This window comes from Monodon monoceros, unplaced genomic scaffold (assembly GCF_005190385.1).
Source record: "Monodon monoceros isolate NGI ecotype Baffin Bay Population unplaced genomic scaffold, NGI_Narwhal_1 Super_Scaffold_13, whole genome shotgun sequence".
In the NCBI taxonomy this organism is placed as follows: Eukaryota; Metazoa; Chordata; class Mammalia; order Artiodactyla; family Monodontidae; genus Monodon; species Monodon monoceros.
In genome coordinates this window covers 68,993,780-69,012,489 of record NW_021703769.1, presented here as the reverse complement: position 1 = coordinate 69,012,489, position 18,710 = coordinate 68,993,780, and the positions used below count along the sequence as shown (strand labels likewise).

The window sequence follows — 18,710 nt, the reverse complement described above, 5'->3', positions numbered from 1 at the left end:
GCGGTCAAGTGTGGAAGTCTTAAAACCATTCATGGACTTTGACCCAGTTGGAAGTGAGCTTGTGCTGCTCCTTTGCGTGGCGGCATCAGGGGCCTCCGGGAGGCTGTGAAGTTAGGGCTCCCGGGGAAGCTGCTCCAGGACAGGGAGCTAAGCTGACCTGTGGCTTCCAGGGGCCCTGGGAGGCCGAACCCCACTATGACTGAGACCAGGGGATAGGACAGGCTGGTCTCTTGAGATCACGTGGTAGGGGCCTGATCAACTTGAATCCCCCTTTTCTTTACTTAGCAAGAGAGGACAGGACTCAGGACCCACGAGTCCTCACATGGGGAAGCCTGGGCAAGAGGACACAGCCCACCTGGCCCCATCACCACCTGCCCCCCTATAACTTTGGACCTGCAGCTCCCGAAGGCTGGCACATCCCCAACTGGGGCCCCCTGGTCAGGACAGGGACCCCAGCTTCCCACTGGCTGTGGTCCTGACCCCGAATGACCCAGGTCTTCCCTGTTCAGGGCACACACCCAACCCCTGACCTCGCCTCCCGCCCAGCACTGCCCGCTCTGGGCAGCTGTGGCGTAAGGCCTGGCCAAGACCGCATCTGCCGAGTCCCCCCGGATGCCTCAGCTCCATCTAACGAGTGGTTCGGGTCCCAAACCTAGGAGTCTTCCTGGGCTGCTCCCTTTCCCTCGATCTCTGCACGCCCACCACGTCAGGTGCTGGCAGCTCACACACGTCCTAACCCCGTCTCTCCACGCACGGCGTCAGCTCTTCCTAGACCGCTGCAGCAGCCTTCTAGTGGTCTCCCTGCTTCCACACCTGTCACTTCAACTCCTCCCCAGACAGTGCCACAGCCATCCTGGAAATACTTCCCTTCACATTAAGAAAACCATCCTTCTTCCAGCCCTGATCTCTCTCTCAGGCCCCATCTGCCACTTCCCTCCCCTTCATGCGCTCGGCTCTGGCCACACTGAACTCTCCTGCCCCTTGAAGGTGAAAGTTCACACCTGCTGCTCTCCCAGATGGCACGGCGCTTGTCATGTCCTTTTAGACACGAGAAGAAAATAAAATGCAAGTTGATGACAGGGATAAAATACCCACAATGCTTACGGTTGACAACTAGCTTGCATCCAGAACATATATAAAGGATTCCTAAAATTCAAAATAAGAAGACCAACAACCCAATAAAAAAGAAATGGGCAAAATATTTGCCATGTGGCTGGGTACCTACTGCTCATCTTTTGGGCTGTTGCTCAGACATTACCTCCCCAAGACCCCTTCCCTGACCATCAGATGGAAAGAGCCCTTGCCCCGCCCAGCCTCCTTTGTAGGGTACATTTCTCCTTTCCTTCAAGGCGCTCATTACCATCAGATACGTGTGTTTTTCAGGTCCACGGGGCAGGAGAGCGACTGTCTCCTTTGTCCCTGCGTCCCCAGGGCAGGGTTCAGCGCCGGTGCATAGGGGCCTACAAAGCAGCCATCTCCCGCCCGCCACCAGGGTCGCAGCCTGGGCCACCCCCCAAGTACAGAGCGAAGAGGAGAGCGGGGGATGAGGCAAGGGGTGGACGGGAAGCCCAACTGTCCGGTCATTCTCCAGGGTGAGCCCTCCTCTGAGCGTTTCGGCATCCTAACTGGACGGCTTTGAAAGCGCAGGACGAATCTGATTCACGCTACACTTCACTTTGTTCTGTTTTGTTTGCATTTGAAAACAAAGTCTCTGTTCTTCTCGTTATGAGGACTATACATACTCATTACAGATGATTTGGAAACCGCAGAAAAGAGAGGGAGGGACCCCCTCGCCCTCTCGCCTCCCGCAGACAATCCCTGTTCGCCTTCTGCGGCCTTTCTTCCTGTCCTTTGCCAACTCAGCTACGGCCATCCTGCACAGCACTGCACAGCCCCATTTCCTCACTCCCCACGAGCCAGCCGGTCCTGGTTCCTGCCAGCACTTCCCCAGCTCTGCATTTGGCGGCTACGGGCCCCACCTGACGCAGGTCTGGGTGACGGGTGATGCTGGTGCCATTGATCTGGGTGCGGCCCAGGATGGACCCTGCACCTCTAAAAGCCAGACGCTGGCGCTGTCTGGGCCACACCTGGACGGTCTCAGGGGAGGATGTGTGACGGAGACAGAGCTAGCGCAGCCTGCCACCCTCCCTCTTCTTCCCCTGGGCACTCTCCTTGCATCCCCCGGCGCCCCTGTTGGATTCTCCTGGGAATACCACCTCGGAGTGGGAACCCTCCAGCTCACAAACGTCCCAGGCTCCTCGCTGTCTTGGCCTGGCCTTCAAGGCCCTGCCAGCTTGGCCCCAGCCTCCCTCTTCGGCTTCCCGCTCTGCTTTTCTGACCAAACCCTCTCACGCTGGTGGATGCGCCCAGCACGTGGGGTTCGTTCTGCCCTCCGACCCTGGCTCATGAGGCGCCTCTCCCTGGGACTGGCCTTGGCCTCGAGCCCTGCTCCTCCCCTCAGCTCCAGCCCACGGCCCCCTCCTCTTTCAGTCTCCACCAGTTCGTCCTGAGGGTCCTCCATCCAGCCAGTCAGGGTACCCAGAGGAGTGGAACCCGGGCCCTGCCACAGCGCACAGGCCCAGGTGCGGGGAGCCTGCCTCGTAAGCGGACGACCGAAAGGTGGTCAGGGCGGCTCCAGGCCCTGCCCAGGGAACTCTGTGAGTCCAGGTCAGCGGCCACTCGCTCGTTCTGGGTCAGGTCACAGCTTGCCACCCTCACCTGGGGGACCTGTTCCTCGGTTCTGACCACACCTGGGCTTTAGACTCCATCCCCTGGGGGCCATCCTAGGGCCTGCTCTGCTCCCCTGCTGTCCGCTGGCGAGTAGGGCACGGGTAGCGGCACAGGGGCCTCCCTGCTCACCGCAGGGGGCAGTACCACTGGGGAGCAAACGAGGCTGCGACCCCTTTCCAACCCTCCGGGGCCAGCGCCTAGGAAGGGAGGTGGGAGGAGGTGAGAGGGTGAAGGGTAGAGGGGCTCGGACTTACCTGGTCAAAGAGCTGGTGCTGAGCAAGGTACCCGATGTCCTTCGGCTACTCCATGGGAGAAAGACCAGAGGTGACACAGAAAAGCCCCGTTAGTCGTGGAACACCTCCTCAGAGCCGCCCGTGTGGCTGGCTCTCAGCACCCTGTCCTAGGCGTCACCTGGAGGGCCCTCGTCTCCGGCCTGCTTGGTACCCCCTCCTCCGACCCGGGGGCGAATGTGATCCCTTGCCAGCCAGCAAGACTGGGCTGATGGGGGGACTCAGGATCTGGCCCTGCCTCCGCCCTGAGTAAGTCACCCTGAGCCCCGGGGATCAGTTTTCTCACATGAAACGTGAAGGGGCTGTACACACATAAGGATTTTTTTTTAATAAAAATGGAATCATACAATATGTATTACTGTGAAGTCTGCATTTTTCATTTAATGATCTATCATGACTACCTCTTCAGGTCAATACATGCATATGTGACTCATTCTTTTGATGGATGCATGTTTTACAGACAGGATGCATCATTATTCATTCAACCATCCCCCTGCTGGTGGACCTTAAGGTGGTTCTGCCGCAGTGTTTCAATAAACAGCCGAATGCTCTGGTCCTGACGTTTACAGGCTTCCAAGAGGAGAACAATGCAGTCAGGGAGTACGTGGATTTTAAATCTCAATAGCTTCTGCCACGGTGTTTTCCCAAACGTCACATCATTCACAATCTCACCAGCAGTTAATGTGAGAGTCCACTTTCCTACAACTGCCTGCACTGGAGATGACCATTTTGTGAAAATTTCTACCAATCAGATGAGTTGAAAGATCAGTGCTTTACAAACCGGGCTCCCCGACGCTCAGGGGTTCTTTGAAGATGCCCAAGGGCCTCTGCAAGGGTCAGATGGGGGCGGGGCAGATGGGATGCTGGGCACCACTGACCCCAACTGCGGCCAGAGTGGCCAGCAGGTATCAGGAAGAGGAAGACACCCAAGGCCCTCACTGTAAGAAATGACAAAATGGTGCAGCTGCTTTGGAAGACAATCTGGCAGTTCCTCAAAAGGTTACACACAGAGTTACCATCTGACCCAGCAATTCCACTCCTCGTGTACACCGAAGAGAAACAGAATCACATGTCCGCACAAAAATGTGTACGTGAATGTTCACAGCAGCATTTTTCATACCAGCCAAAAAGTGGACACAACCCAAATGGCCATCCACTGAGGAATGGACAAACCAGATGTGGTCTATCCATCAAAGGGATAGTATTCGGCCATACAAAGGCACGGAGGACTGGTACGTGCTACGACAGAGATGAACCCTGAAAACGTTATGCTAAATAGAAGAAGCCAGACACAGGTCGTCACATATTATATGATTCCAATTATGTGAAATGTCCAGAATTGGCAAATCCATAGAAACAGAAAGCAGATTCGTGGTTGCCTGGGGATGGTGGGGAAGGGGATATGGGAAGTGACTGATGGTGGGGAAGGGGATATGGGAAGTGACTACTAGTGAGTACGGGGTTTCCTTGGGGTGATGAGAATGTTCTAGAATTAGATAGTGGTGATGGTTGCACAATCTCGTGAATATACCAAAACCCACTAAACTGTAACCAAGAAACCCAAACAAACAAACAAAACCTCCAAAAAACAAAGGGCCTGAAATGGGAACCTTATGTCCCGCCTGCCTTTCTCGTGCTGGCCAGCCTACTGGCCACAGGCCCTTAAAGAATGGCTTCTTGACTCCTCCAAAACCTCCCCTGGCGACACATGGAAGTTATCTGCCCAAATGTAACGCGTCCCCTCCCTCCTAAGCATTGGGGGCAGGACTCAAGCGACACACCTCATTCCTGATGTGCTTGCTGATGAACTCCTCGACAGTCATGAGCGTCTGGGACCACTCCTCGTCCGTGTACCTGGAACCGACCTCTACTGGGACGGTGCGGCAGCCAGCGATTTCTTGGATGTACTCCAGACTATTCGGAAAACAGGGATTGGCATTGCCATCGTATGCTAACACCCACTGGGTGCCCTGCTAAATGTGCTACGCTGGTCTCCTTTCATTGGCACAAACGAGGTGGAGGAAGACCCAATTCACTGCTGAGGAGACACAGGTGCAAGAGAGGCGAGGTCACCTGCCCACCTGGCGCTGGGCAGCTTTGCAGATACAACCAATGAATCTGGTTCTTGCTGGGCAGCTCTATTTCCCTGCTTGCCTAGCGCCTTTCAACCTCTCTCTTTGCTCGCCCTGTCACAAGCAGAGAGATCTTCTTTGGGCCAGTGGAGGACAGTGAGGGGTGGTGAGGGGCCTGGGTCCTCAGCTCCGGTGGCCTGGTGCCGAGTCCAGCCCTGCCTGTCACCCACCAGGGGACCTGTGGCAAGTCCCTTCGCCTCTCTGAGCCCTTGTTCCCCGTTTGCAAACTGTGGGTGATGACAGTGCCCGTCGCACAGGAACCAGGGAGGGGACAATGAGGGAAGACATGGCATGTGCCCGCCTTGCGTGGTCAAGCACACAAGTGTCAGCGGGAACCACTCCCTCCGCAAAACCACTGCCACAAGACAGCCTGGCTCCATCCACCTGCCTGAGACACGCCTCCTCATTTCAAAATTAGGCTACTGTCCAGCTGCCTGATCTGACCTCTCCACCATGAATCTGAGGAGGGACTGGAAACAGACATGAGGAGAGAATAAACACAGGAGCCCTTGGAGCCCACGCAGAGGGCGTGGGGCTGTCTTGGGTTTTTGTTTTTTTAAAATTAATTATTTGTTTATTTTGGGCTGCATTGGGTCTTTGCTGCTGCTTGCGGTCTTTCTCTAGTTGCAGAGAGTGGGGGCTACTTTTCGTTGGGGTGCGCAGGCTTCTCATTGCAGTGGCCTCTCCTGCTGCGGAGCACGGGCTCTAGTTGCGTGGGCTCTAGTAGTTGTGGCCCACGGGCCCAGTTGCTCCGCGACATGTGGGATCCTCCCGGACCAGGGATCGAACCCGTGTCCCCTGCATTGGCAGGCAGACTCTTAACCACTGTGCCACCAGGGAAGCCCTTGGGTTCTTATTTCTACTCTCAAGGCTCAGGAACCCCTAAGAAACTCCACAGAATTCCTGAGATCCTGCAAAACTGCATAATGGACTTAACATTGGACTTCCACGATGCACTCCTTAAAAACTGCTTAGGGCCGGCAAGCTGTAGAAGCTAAGAATCTTATAACCTCTGGCATCGCTTCAGAGCACTGTGCCTTTAATGCCTGTTTAACCCCTAGGCCATCCATCTCACTTCACTGCCAGTGAAGTGTCTGTGGGGCTGTATTCACTTGGGGATGGGAGGAGGAATTTGGGGGTCTCTGGGGATGCTAAATTGGGAAGAGGAACCACACGCCCTCAGCAGACACCCACCTCCACTTCTTCATGCACGGCCAGTGGTTGGCCACACCTTCCAAGATCACAGGCCTCCCTGGATCCAAAAAATGCTTCCTGAAATACTGGAGGGATGGACAGTGAAGCCGGGGCACCATTCTTTCTGACGTCATATCTGGAATCGGAGCGTGGTCATTCCTTGCTTTCTGTTCAAAATTAAGACAAAACAAGATGGCAACAACTGCAGAAAGGCCAAAATTCGAGGCATTCCACTAGGAATGTGCATCGATGGTAGTAAGACAGCCGAGGTGTCATTAGTAACAATAACAACAGTTAACATTTATTGTCAGTTTTACTGCTGCTACTGCGCCTACTGACGTTTCACGATACCAAGATGTTTTCTTCTCTACCGGTTCATTTAAAATGTTTGTTTAATTATAAAACTAATATATTGCTTTCATAGAGGAAAACTTACTATCCCAAACTCCACCATCTAACATACAAGGATTCTTCTCATTACTGTATGTTCCTTTCCCACTTTGTCCACACATATGCATCTCTGATCCACTCTACGATTCACGATGAATAAGCAACTCTGCCTCTTCTGTCCAATAATTTCTCTAAAGTAGTTTCCATGCTGTCACTCAGTCCTTGCAATGTCTTGAGTGGCTGCCTCATCATTTACTTAACCATCTCCCAGCTGAGGGACCTGAACAAGTTACTGTCTCTGAGCCCATTTCCCCACGCGTTAAACCCCACTGGGTGACGAGACCTCACACGTAAAGCACCCAGCACTGCCGCCTGGCGCCTCCCTCTGCTCCCCCTGCTGGACCCCAAGCCTGTTCTCAACACTCACGCAGTGGCGGCAGCGACAGCTAACATTCTTCCCTGCAGGCGATGTGCAAGACCTTGTATTTGCCTCTTCTTTTCTCACTGTCCCCAATGTAGACTTTGACTTCCCTGTACTCCCTTGTCAGACAGGCCTTCCCTGACCACCCTGCCTGAAGCAGCCTCCCCACCTTTCTCACCACCTGGGAGAAGACATTCTTTTTCAGCCTCACTAGAATGTCAGCTCCAGGACGGGCGTCTGGACCACGCCCTTGGCTCCCGGCACACCTGGGCCACCGCTGGGGCTCAGTAAGGCTGCTGAGCAAAGCCCCTCCTACAGGCAGGGGAATGGAGGTGGCACAGGCAGCGGGGCGTGGCGCGGGAATGTGAACCCAGGCAGCTGCCACCCCCTTGACCGTATACACTGCCCCAGACCGCGAACACCACCTTGGCCATGAAGCCACCGCCGTATCCCTTGGGACAGCCCTGGCCGGGGCAAGGGTGCGTGCAACCCCTGGGTCCAAGGGGACAGATATTTGTCCCTTGATCCGCACGTCTGCCCGACCCTCTGAAAGGTCCACCAACACCCCATGCCCTTGGCCCTGTGGCACCCTTGGCAACACTGGGTGTTGTATAAAATCTCATTTGATAGTTTCAGAGCCAAGAACGGCTGCTTTTTTTGTTTGTTTGTTTAAACCAGAGGTGAGGTTGAACATTTCCCACATGTTGTTTAACAGATCTGTTTCCTCCTTGTGAACAGTCTGTTCGTGTGTCTGGTCTCTCTACCTCCTGGGGCCCAGTTTTTTCTGTTCCCCTGTTGATTTGTATAATTCTTATACAATAAAGATATCTCCTCTCTGACAGCTTTGCTGCAAATTTCTCTTCCCTGTTTATAGGCTCACTTTTTATTTCAGTTACATGTATGGTGTATGACATCCATTTGCATTATTCTTATAGAAAAATAATGCTCACTGTAGGGAATTCTGAAAACAAGAAAATATTTAGAAAAATGTCGAAAACACCCCGTAACTCCCTCACCCAGTGTCCAGTACAGTCTCGGCCCCTTTTTTCTGGGGGTCAGCACTCTGCTACTTTACAGAAACTGAGGCTCAGAGGAGGTGACTGACTTGCCCAGAGGTGCTGTGAGTGGATCCGCGTGTCAGTGCTGGGATGTGAAGCCTGAAGAAACCACCCTCAGTGACTGTGGGGTATTCTCTGGCACATGCACTTAAATACCAGTGAGGACACGGTCAAGTATCTAAAGGGCAGGACCGATCAGTCACGTGAGTTGCAGTATCTCATCCAAACTCAGCAGCACAAAGACAGAGGCAGCCAGGAAAGTGGGTGACACCTCAACCAAGGGGCCAGGAAGAAGCTGAAAGAGAAGGGCTCCCGCTGGCTGCAGGGCTCGGCCACACAATCCCTCTGAGCCACTTCTCTCAGGAACCACAAAGCTTGTACCCTCCTGCTCTCCCCAAGGGGCACTGCTTTTGCACAAACTGGGAAAAAAAAAAATTTAGACAAGAGGCTGTTCCATTTCCAAATCAATGGAGATGCCATTTTTCAACCAGAGGGGTCAGCATGCCAGGGGCTTCAGCCCAGGGGAGAGCTGACCTGTGACTTCTAGGAAAACAGGGCTGATGGATTTTGTTGGGTGCGGTCAGTGGCGGTTGCCCACCCCCCCGCCCCCGGATACCTTTATGCCAAGCGGCTCCTGGCTCGGGCTGGGGGCGGGCCTTTTCCCAGAGAGCAGGTGCTTCTGGAGGACGGCAGTGACTTTAAGGAGGATGTCCCCAAGGATGGCCGCCCCCATCAGCAGGCCCATGTCGCAGGCTTTCAGGGCGGCGACCACGGAGGCAGCATCCCCCGGCGGCGCGCACAGACACACGGCTTTCAGGAGGCAGCTGAAGGAGTACACCTGCCGCCAGCCCTTGTCCACGTGCTGCCAGGGCCCTGTGTTGAGCTTCTCCCAGGAGTAGTCGAGCAGCGCCTCGCAGGTCTGCAGGCACTCTTGCCTCCTGTCCCCGTAGAAGAGCTCAGCGGCTTCCTGCAGCAGCATCACCACGCTGCCCTCCACCTTCTCTCCCAGCTCCAGCTTCAGCTCCTCTTTCGTGCGGGGCAGGAGTGCCCAGAGGGCCTCCCAGAGCGCGCCCGGCCCCGCCATCGGCCCAGCCGGCTCAGTCCGATGAGTGCTGGGGGGAAAGATAAGTTACAGCAAAACACCACGTTGTATGCCTACATATTTACAGTTCTACATTTTCATAAAATAAGACTGGGGGAAAACAAGCTAGATCTGTGATGACATCCAGTGGCCAAAATGTCAACCACTGAAATTTTAAATATATATAAACTATTTTCCTAAAAAAAGAGAGAGACCGAGAGAGAGACCACGCACAGACCTGGACCCCTATAGGTTACCAAGGCTTCCGGACTTGTCCCATGTAACACACATCTCATCTGCACTGATTCTTCAACAATGGTCTTCTCCGCCCTGTGAGGGCACCTGTGAGGGCAGGGTCCCTATCTGTCTGGTGTCACCACTGCATCTTCAGGGCCTGGCGTAACACTGGGCACACAGTGGGCACCGGACCCATATTTGTTCAGAGAGTAACATGTATTATTCTTGTCTGAAATGCCTCCAACACCCCTCTTCTCTGGCAAACTCCTATCCAACCTTTAAGGCCCAACTTAAATGATCCCCTATGTGAAGCCTGCCAAGATTCTCTGAGAGTGTTTTGGGTTTGAATAGCCCTTGAGCTTCTTGCGGAGTCAAGCTCATAGTAGGCACTCAATTAAGACTACTGAAAGAATGAGATCTTAATGTCTCTGGAGGAAACCCGGAAATACATAAATCCTATACGAAAAGGTTTATCACAGTTGGTGCCTTTAGTGACTTTAGTCTGGACATTATATATAGATGGCAGGCCAATCTCTAGGAATAAGTACTAATATGTGAATACGTTCTACGGCTCACAACTTATGGTGATTTATTTGCACTACAATATTGTAGGTATTATGCTAACAGCTGCTATATGCCCTATCTCATCTGATACTAAGAAATAGGGACCATCATGCTTTTTGCAGAGACTGCTCTACGCTGGGGGTCAACAAACTTTATCTGTAAAGGGCCAGATATCAAATATTTTAGGCTTTGCAGGCCATACGGTCACTGTTGGTACCACTCTGTCACTGTAGTGTGAAAGCAGCTTTATACAGTATGTAAACAAATGGGCATGGTGTGTCCCAATAAAACTTTACTACGAAAACAAACTCTTGCTTTAAGCTCACCAAAGCCCATTCCATCTTCTTCCTGGACACACAGTTAGACTCCATTTCTCACTTGTAATTAGATGTGACCACGGCACCTTGTTCCAGTTAATGAATGGAAGCGACGTATGCCCCTTCCAGGCCTGGTCCATAAACACTCCCTGTATGATCCTCCACACTTTCCCTATCCACTGGCTGGAAGCTAAAGACTCTGAGGCCTTAGGGGATGGCAGAGCCATAAGACAGCCCCCCAACTAGGAATATCCATACTGGAATGCTTCCGGAGCAAAAAATAAACTTGTGTTTAGCCACTACAGTGTTGATGATGCTTGCTGCAGCAGTTATCCTGCCCTGAATGAAGCAATAACTTCCTTCTATTACTGAGGAAACAGATGGCAGAGAACATAGTAGAGGGTATTTGTTGAGTTCTGGTGGCTCAGAATCCTCTTCTCTTTCTTGACAACATACCTCCATCTCCTTTTGAGAAATTCCATCATACCCACTGAGATCACTCTGGTGGGATGTTGCCAAGGGGTGGGTATGTGACCCAAGCTAGAAAATGAGTTGCCTCCTTTGAATGTGAACTTTAAGTAGGTCAACTTGACCAGAGATAGCTGGCATTTCATTTTGTCCTAGTGGCAGTTTCTGGCCCAGACTATTCTTGCTAGGGCCTCACAATTATTGTCCGCAATTCCTAGGATGCACTTTAGTTCTTGTCCTTTCCAAGCCCAGGTCTCCAGCTCTCCGTCGATTCTGTGGGCCCCACAGTCTCCCAAGAAATTTCTTCTTGCTTATGTCAACCAGGGTTTCTGTGGTTAATAATAAAAGAACCTTATTTGATCCTTAAAAGTAACTGACACTCAAGAGCCACTGGTGGATGGTGAAGGCAAGAACGAAGACTTGCCTGTGATAAAGCCCCATCACATGCTCCGCTTCTTGTGAGGGAAGAAAGTCACCCTAAGGTGCAAGAGAGCCCAATGATCCCTGCTTGCTGTTACGAACACTCTTATCTAACCCCCTTAAGTACGGGCAGGACCTGTGATTTGAGTGGTCGGCAGAATAACGTCCCCCAAAGATGTCCACATCCTAATCCCCAGAACCTGTGAGTCTGTTACCTAACATGGCAAAAGGGACTTTGCAGATGTGATGAAGAATAAGGGCTGTGAGATAGGATTATACTGGATTACCTGGCTGGCCCCAACCTAACACAGGAGTCCTTGAAAGGATCCTTCCTGGCTAAAGTCAGAGTCAGAGGGAGACGTGATTACAGAATTGTTAGACAATGCAATGTTGCCAGCTCTGAAGATGGAGGAAGGGGGTCCCAAACCAAGGAATGTGGGTGGTCTCTAGAAGGTGGAAAAGGCAAGGAAATGGATTGCCCCCCTAGAGCTTCCAGAAGGGAATGCAGCCCTGCTGAGACCTTGATTTTAGTTCCATGTTTAACTTCTAACCTATAGAACTGTAAGCTAGCAAATTTTTATTGTTTTAAGCCATCACGTTTGTGATAATTTGTTATACCAGCAATAGAAAACTATTATTACTTGCCTCTAACCAACAGGTGTGTAGGTTTGGTATGTGTAGCTATTTACTTTTTGGTCTAAGATGGCAAAAGTGACGAGATGCCACTTCTGGGATCAGGTCACATAAGACTGGACCTTCCATCTTGCTGGCAGACTTTCTCTACTGCCTTCTTGGTTTGCACACATCGATGAAGCAAGTGGCCCTGTTGGAGGAGCCCATGTGGCAAAGAACTGAGGGTGGCTTAGAGCCAACAGCAAGCTAGGAACTGAGGGCCTCAGTCCAGCAGCCCTCCAGGAACTGAATTTTGCCAACCACCACAGGCACTTATATCCTTGTCCAGCTGAGCCTTCAGATGAGAGCTCAGCCCTGACACCATAACTGGAGGCTTGTGAGAGACCCTGATGTAGATGACCCAGCTAAACCCTGTCCAGACGCCCAACCCACAGAAACAGAGATAATACGTGTGTGTTGTTTTACAGTCACTAAATTTATGGTGATGTGTTACGCAGCAATAGATAATAAACACTCCTACCAGATTTCCTGGACATGCTGGGACTCCATCCATAACTCACACCAAAGAACAGGAGGAGAAAGCATGGTTCCCTTTAGCTCTAATGTGTGTGAAGACGTTAGCAGTAGATAGAGAAACAAAGATGTGTGAAGGTTGCTAGAGATATGGTCCCTGAGGGTGCTTCGGACAAGCCATTCCTATTGCTGGGCTCCATTTCAGCTCATTTCAGCAGACAGAATACTTGCCTCATTTCACCCCCACAATGACCCTACGAAGCTGATAAAGTACTTACAAAGCGTTTGCTGTAAAGCCAGGAATGCTCCAAGCACTTTATATATACTCTTAATTCTTACAGAAACTATGTATTATCATCTCCATCTTACAGATAAGGAAGCTAAAGCAGAGAAGTTAATGATGTCCCAAAGCAATTCAGCTAATAAGAGGTGGAGCAGAAATTTAAAACTCAGGCAGTCTAGCTCACAAATCCATGATCTTATAAATGAGGGACCAGAGCCACAAGATCACAAGCCAGCACACGATGAAGCTGCACATCTGGGTTAACTCTCAAGAAAACTCTGAGGAAGGAATTATTATTCTCCCCATTCTACAGATGAGAAAATCCTATCACTTCACATAAGAGAAGGGTGTACCTTTCTCACTTGTTATTATTTTTGAGGTGCCTCTTCCTGGGCCTGTCCTAAAGTAAGTGCAGTAATTCAGAGTTTTTCTCAGTTCTGCAGTCTATCCCCAGCACCGCTTTCGAATTGTATTTGTTCCTCACCATACTGTGAAGTGGACAGGGGTGTATGTGATCATTTCCCCTGCAACCCCACCCTCCGATTTTGCTGATGAGAAAACTAAAGTCCAGAAAAAAAAGTCCTGACCACAGTCAATCGATTGTGCAGAGACAGAACTGAGATTAAGCTCAACCTCAGTGCCCTTCCGTATGTGCCATGTCAATGCTCCATGTTTTTTGGGTTGTTTTTTTTTTTCTTCTGTGCCACGCAGTTTGTGGGATCTTAGTTCCCAGAACAGGGATCAAAACCGGGGCCCTGCACTGAAAGCACGGAGTTCTAACCACTGGACTGCCAGGGAAATCCCAATGCTCCATGTTTTATGTACATTATCTATCTAACATATCCCTCACAATTCTACAGTGTGAGGTTTTACAGATGAATGAAGCGAGAGTTGGGAGATTAAGCAATTTGTCCAAAACTTTACAGTAAGTGGCAGTGTCCACTCAGACACTCTTCATGTTCGGGCATGAGGACTGCATCAGCTTTTGGAGCTTCAGATCCCAGCTCAGTCCCTGGTTCACAATGGATATCCTTCCCAGCTGGCTTACTGCATGACAGGACTCAGAGAGCCTGAGTGGCCTGGCCCAAGCCCGCCAGGATGATTTCTATCTCCAGCCTCCTAGAAGATTCATGTCTTGTGTTGGTCTCGTTAAGAGCTTCACAGTGCAGGGCTTCCCTGGTGGCGCAGCAGTTAAGAATCTGCCTGCCAATGCAGGGGACACGGGTTCGAGCCCTGCTCTGGGAAGATCCCACATGCCGCAGAGCAATTAAGCCTGTGCACCACAACTACTGAGCCTGCGCTCTAGAGCCCACGAGCCACAACTACTGAGTCCACGTGTTGCATCTACTGAAGCCCGCGCACTCTAGAGCCTGTGCTCTGCAACGAGAAGCCCACGCACCGCAACGAGGAGTAGCCCTCGCTCGCCACAACTAGAGAATGCCTGTGTGCAGCAATGAAGACCCAACACAGCCAAAAATAATAAATAAATAAAAACAAAAAAATTATTAAAAAATACTATACTAATATCAATAAATAATATATTTTTTAAAAAAAGGTTCACAGTGCAGCCTTCCAGCATGGTCTTATCCATTAGTCACACGCAAAACAGCACGTGGACCCACCAACTGGCCTTCCTGCAATGCTCATCCCCTGAGTATCTCACGTGAGTCTCATAAAGCAATTTCGAAAAATCTCACCTTGAGCGTGCAAAAGGCCTCAGAGGCCTCATATTCTGGCTTCTCACAAAGGTCTACAAAAAGGCCTCCCAGAAGACGACTTACTTGCCTTAATATAAAAATGGCTTTTGCTGGGGCCTATGTACCAACTTTGTAAATTGGTCTCTTGGTGGCCTTAGAAAATAGCCTCCTGGAGGGTTTCAAATGGGCTATAAACTAGTTCCCTGGGATGCAGATTTTAACCTTTGTAAACTGGCCTCCCAGGGTGACCTTACAAAATAGTCCCTCGCAAAGGCCTTACAAAGCCAGCTTCTAAGGTGGCCCCACGTGCTGCTTTGTAAAATGACCTCCCGAGGTGGTCTCTGTTTGGTTTTCATAAACTGGCCTGTTAAGGCGGCTAATGTGCTGCTTCGCCAGTTGGCTGAGGGGAGGGCCTCAGGTTATGGCCATGTGGACCAGCGTTCTGGGAGAGAGGGCCTCAAGCTGGCTGTACAGAACAGCCTCTTCGTGGCCACATAAAATAGCCTGAGTAATTTAGTTTGAATCCAGAGCTCCTCAGTGAACGTCTTACAACGAAGCCTTCAGAGAGACTTACACTGATGCTGCACGACACAGCCTTTCAGAGGTGAGAGCTTCGGGATGGCTGTGAGTTCATTTCCAAAACGGTTTTACAGGTGGCCTCTGTGTGAGCCACCTGAAACGGCCCTGCGCATCTCATGATTGATCTTAAACACTAGTCTCCCGGGGGGGCTTACAATTGCAGCCTGTAGCAACCTGGTGAGCTGCCATGCTGGCCACCATCCGTCTGAGTAGTCTTATGTATGGCTTGGTTCCATCGGCCTCCCAGAATCTTTCATGATTTGGCCTTTTAAATAGTTGCCGAATCACACAGCCTTCCGAGGAGGAGCCACAGCGTGTTACATAAACGTCTTCCAAAGTGGCCTCATGACCTGTTTTAAAAACTGGCTTCATTACATATTGGGCCCTCGTCTGAGGGCCAGGTGAAGCCTGGACTTTTTCTTAGTTGTACAAACCTATGTTCCATGATTCCTGTTAGCCATCTGAAATGGCCTTATAGGAGCAAGGTCCTTCCCTGGCTGGGTGAAACACCTTCTTGTCAGCTGTGTGAAACAATCTTCCAGAGGAGCTGGCCTCATGTGGGCTGTAACCAGCAGCCTTCAAACAACCAACCAGTTGATACGGCCTTCCACTGAAGGTCAGGTAGAGGCTACGTTACACTGCCTTTCTCAATGGCCTCACGTCCAGGCTTTACAAATCAGGCTTCCAGCATTCCCCACGCATTAGTCTGATAGAAAGGTTTCTTGACAATTGTATCAAGCAATTTTCTGGAGTAAGGTATCAGCCTGAGTAGCCTCATGGCCTGGCTTTACTGATTTGCTTCCCAGAGTTCCTCACTGAATTGCCTTTTTTTATAAAAGGTTGTATTAAACGAACGAGGCTTCCAGAGGAGGGAATCAAGGGTAAACTGTGTGAACAGTCTTTCAGAGTGGGACTGCAAACTGGCCTTCACATTGGCTTCCCAGAGCTCCACGTAAAAGGGATAAGCAAGTTGCATAAACAGCCTTCTAGTAGGTATAGGTGGATTAACTACGGAATTTATCATACAAACCAGGATGCTATATATAAGCCTTTTATTTATTTAGCTTGGTAAAATATGCATTTTTCTTTTGCAAAATTTTTTACTCTCATCATTTTTGCCAATGTTTTTTTTTCACTGTTTGGAACTGCCATTTCTGCACGTAGGAATTTCATCTTACACAAGTTGAATACTGGAAGTACTGATAGTAGCTTTCAGGGACAAATCATAAACTGGCATTATTCCAGGCACATTGAGACCCATGCTCCCCATAATCACAGGCCATATGAAAAAGCCTGAGTGGCCTTGTATCCTCACTTTAAAGTCAGTCTCCTAGGGCTAGACAGGTATTGGCCTTAAAAGACTTCTTGTTGGTTACATAAGGCTTTTTTGAAGTGGGTGAGGGTAGAGGTGAATTGCCTTTTATAAAAGGTTGTATTAAATGAACAAACCTTCCAGAGGAAGGTCTTGTGTCCTGAGTGGTCGTGTGTCCTGGCTTTGTAAACTGACCTTCTGGAGTGCCACCTGTCTGTACTGGTCTCATGACATGAGACAGCTTCCACAGGAAGCTCAGGTACAGGCTGCACAGAATTGCTCTTCTCAGTGGACTGTCTTGGCGTCTTACGTAAAGGACTGTTTGTTGGCATAGGAAATCATCTTGAAAAGGGGGTCAGACGGAGGTTGTATGAGTTAACCTCTCAGAGTGGCTTTCATCTTGGCTTTATAAACCAGCCTAATCTGAACTTCATAAACGGCTTCTTGCTGGTCACGTTAAACACCAAGAAGCCAACTACAGGCTGTAGACAACAGCCCGACTCAGGTCCTGACTTCATGAATTCACCATCCAGATAAAGGGCATTATGTAAGCTGGCCTTTGGTTAGCTGTTAGTTAAGTGGGTTCCTGACGTTTATAAAATAAAGCCTTCTAGGAAGCCACCGCAGTCATCCCAAAATTCTCTTAAGTTATCTTTAAAACTCTAAAGCGCCTCCCAGAATACGTCGGCCTCAATCTGGCTTTCTGGGACCAGGCTGCCCAGTCTTGTAACGAGCAGACAGGATCGGGCTTGGGCCGTCGGTGTGGCCCCAACACCTGCCCACCTCCTACCCCTCCCTGGATTTACTCCAAACTTGTTGAGCACGGTGACCCATCTCTGCTCAGAATTAACCCCTATCGAGTTAGACACCCCTGTCCTCCAGGCGGCCACATGCACAGGGCCCACTGGGTCCCCCACGACGAGCGGGCTGGGCGGGCTCTACGTAACCCACCAACCCTCCACCCCGAGGTCTCACACCTTTTCCCTCCCCGGCGCCTCCCCCCGGGGCTTCATTTCCCTTGGTCCACATTTGGGGCCCAATGGTTTAAGCGTGCCCAGTCGGCCTAGCTCCAGACCGACAAAAGACGACTGGCCCGGGAGGGTCAGCCGGCAACCACCTGCCACTACAAACACGGCGGAAATCGGAAGCCTCGCAAGTGCATTAGAGTCGCATCAACGCGACACCAAGAACCGCGCAGGGATACGACAGCCTAGTCTCACGCACGCGCAAAAAGAAACGACTGGCGTAAGAAGTGCACCACGCACGCGCAGGGCCTTCCTCCTACCCCCTGGAGGCGCTGGAGTTGAACGGCTAAACTGCGTTCTCAGAGCGCATGCGCTATCCCAGGTTCTTGCCCCCCTCCACCCCCCCAACACCCGGCTCAGTTTCGCTGCTTTGAAGGGCCGCCCTGGGCTTTCTAAAGCGCACGCGCGAGACCGTCCTTTCCTGCTTCACCCCTTCACGCTACGCCTGCGCAGTCCTCCCCTCTCAGCCCGGCCTCCCCGCTTCTAAGGAGCCAGAGCTGCCCGCCCTCTCGAGTTGCTCAAACTCACCTGTCTCGAGTTTGGACAGTGTCGAGTCGTCAGAGGCCAGCGACGACTTTTCCTTCTGGACCGAATACTCCGGCTGCCTCCGAGTAGTCAGAGGCTTGCCCGAGGAGTATCGATCACCAAGGCGTGCCTAGAGGAGCGCCGAGTGATCGATGCCGTGGCCCCGCCCCACCCCGTTTAAAAGCCGGAGGGTGGAGCGACAGCCTAGGCTTGGGCTTTCGCCTCGGTTTCTCTTTCCAAGTGGGTAACACCTGCGATTGCCTCTGTAACGACAGCTTCGTGTACAAGGCAGCTTCACATCTACCATTTTATCTAATCGTACAACTCGGATTATTCTCTCTGTTTTAGAGAGCGGTAAATCGAGGCTCAGTGAAATAAAGTGGTCAAATACTCGTACTTTCGGAAAGTCGTAGATCCTGAGTTTTCGAAGTTCACCCCCAAGTGCTGCATCCACGGCCTGTGGGAGTGAGGAGGACTCAGGGTTTCAGTACGGAGTGGCGGGCTAGGGGTCAGAGTCCGTCCTTCTGCCCCTGCTAGCTTGGTGCTGAGTGGTGTGGGCGTCACTGGGGGTTTTGGTTTTGAACACACTCCCCATGGTCTCCAAGGACTAGGCCCTTTGAAGCATTGAACAGAGACGATAGAAAGTTCTGCTCATACTGCGTTTGGAATCCACGTGGAAATAGGAGGGAAATTTATTTACTGGTGTTAAAGAAAAATTTATTTGTGATATTTGTCAGACTTTATTCACTGGGACTGCTGCGATGGGAGGGGCGGAAGTGTTGTGATAGGGGAGAGCGATGGGGCACAGCTCTGAATACAGCAAGGACAAGTGGAGATTGAT

The 18,710-nt window shown here is 51.2% G+C and overlaps 1 protein-coding gene across 1 annotated transcript in view; it reads right to left on the bottom strand.

Annotated features, from left to right (window-relative positions):
• The window catches only part of KDM8 (lysine demethylase 8), a 23,624-nt gene extending 5,620 nt beyond the window's left edge, over positions 1–18,004 (bottom strand). The window contains exons 1-5 of the mRNA XM_029222152.1: positions 17,873–18,004; positions 8,832–9,327; positions 6,347–6,513; positions 4,802–4,934; positions 2,985–3,029 (exon numbers count right to left, since the gene is read on the bottom strand). Coding sequence (XP_029077985.1) covers positions 2,985–3,029; positions 4,802–4,934; positions 6,347–6,513; positions 8,832–9,299 — 813 coding nt within the window. The 5' untranslated portion in view covers positions 9,300–9,327; positions 17,873–18,004. The remainder of the gene's footprint in view (positions 1–2,984; positions 3,030–4,801; positions 4,935–6,346; positions 6,514–8,831; positions 9,328–17,872) is intronic.
• Between the last annotated feature and the right edge of the window lie 706 nt (positions 18,005–18,710).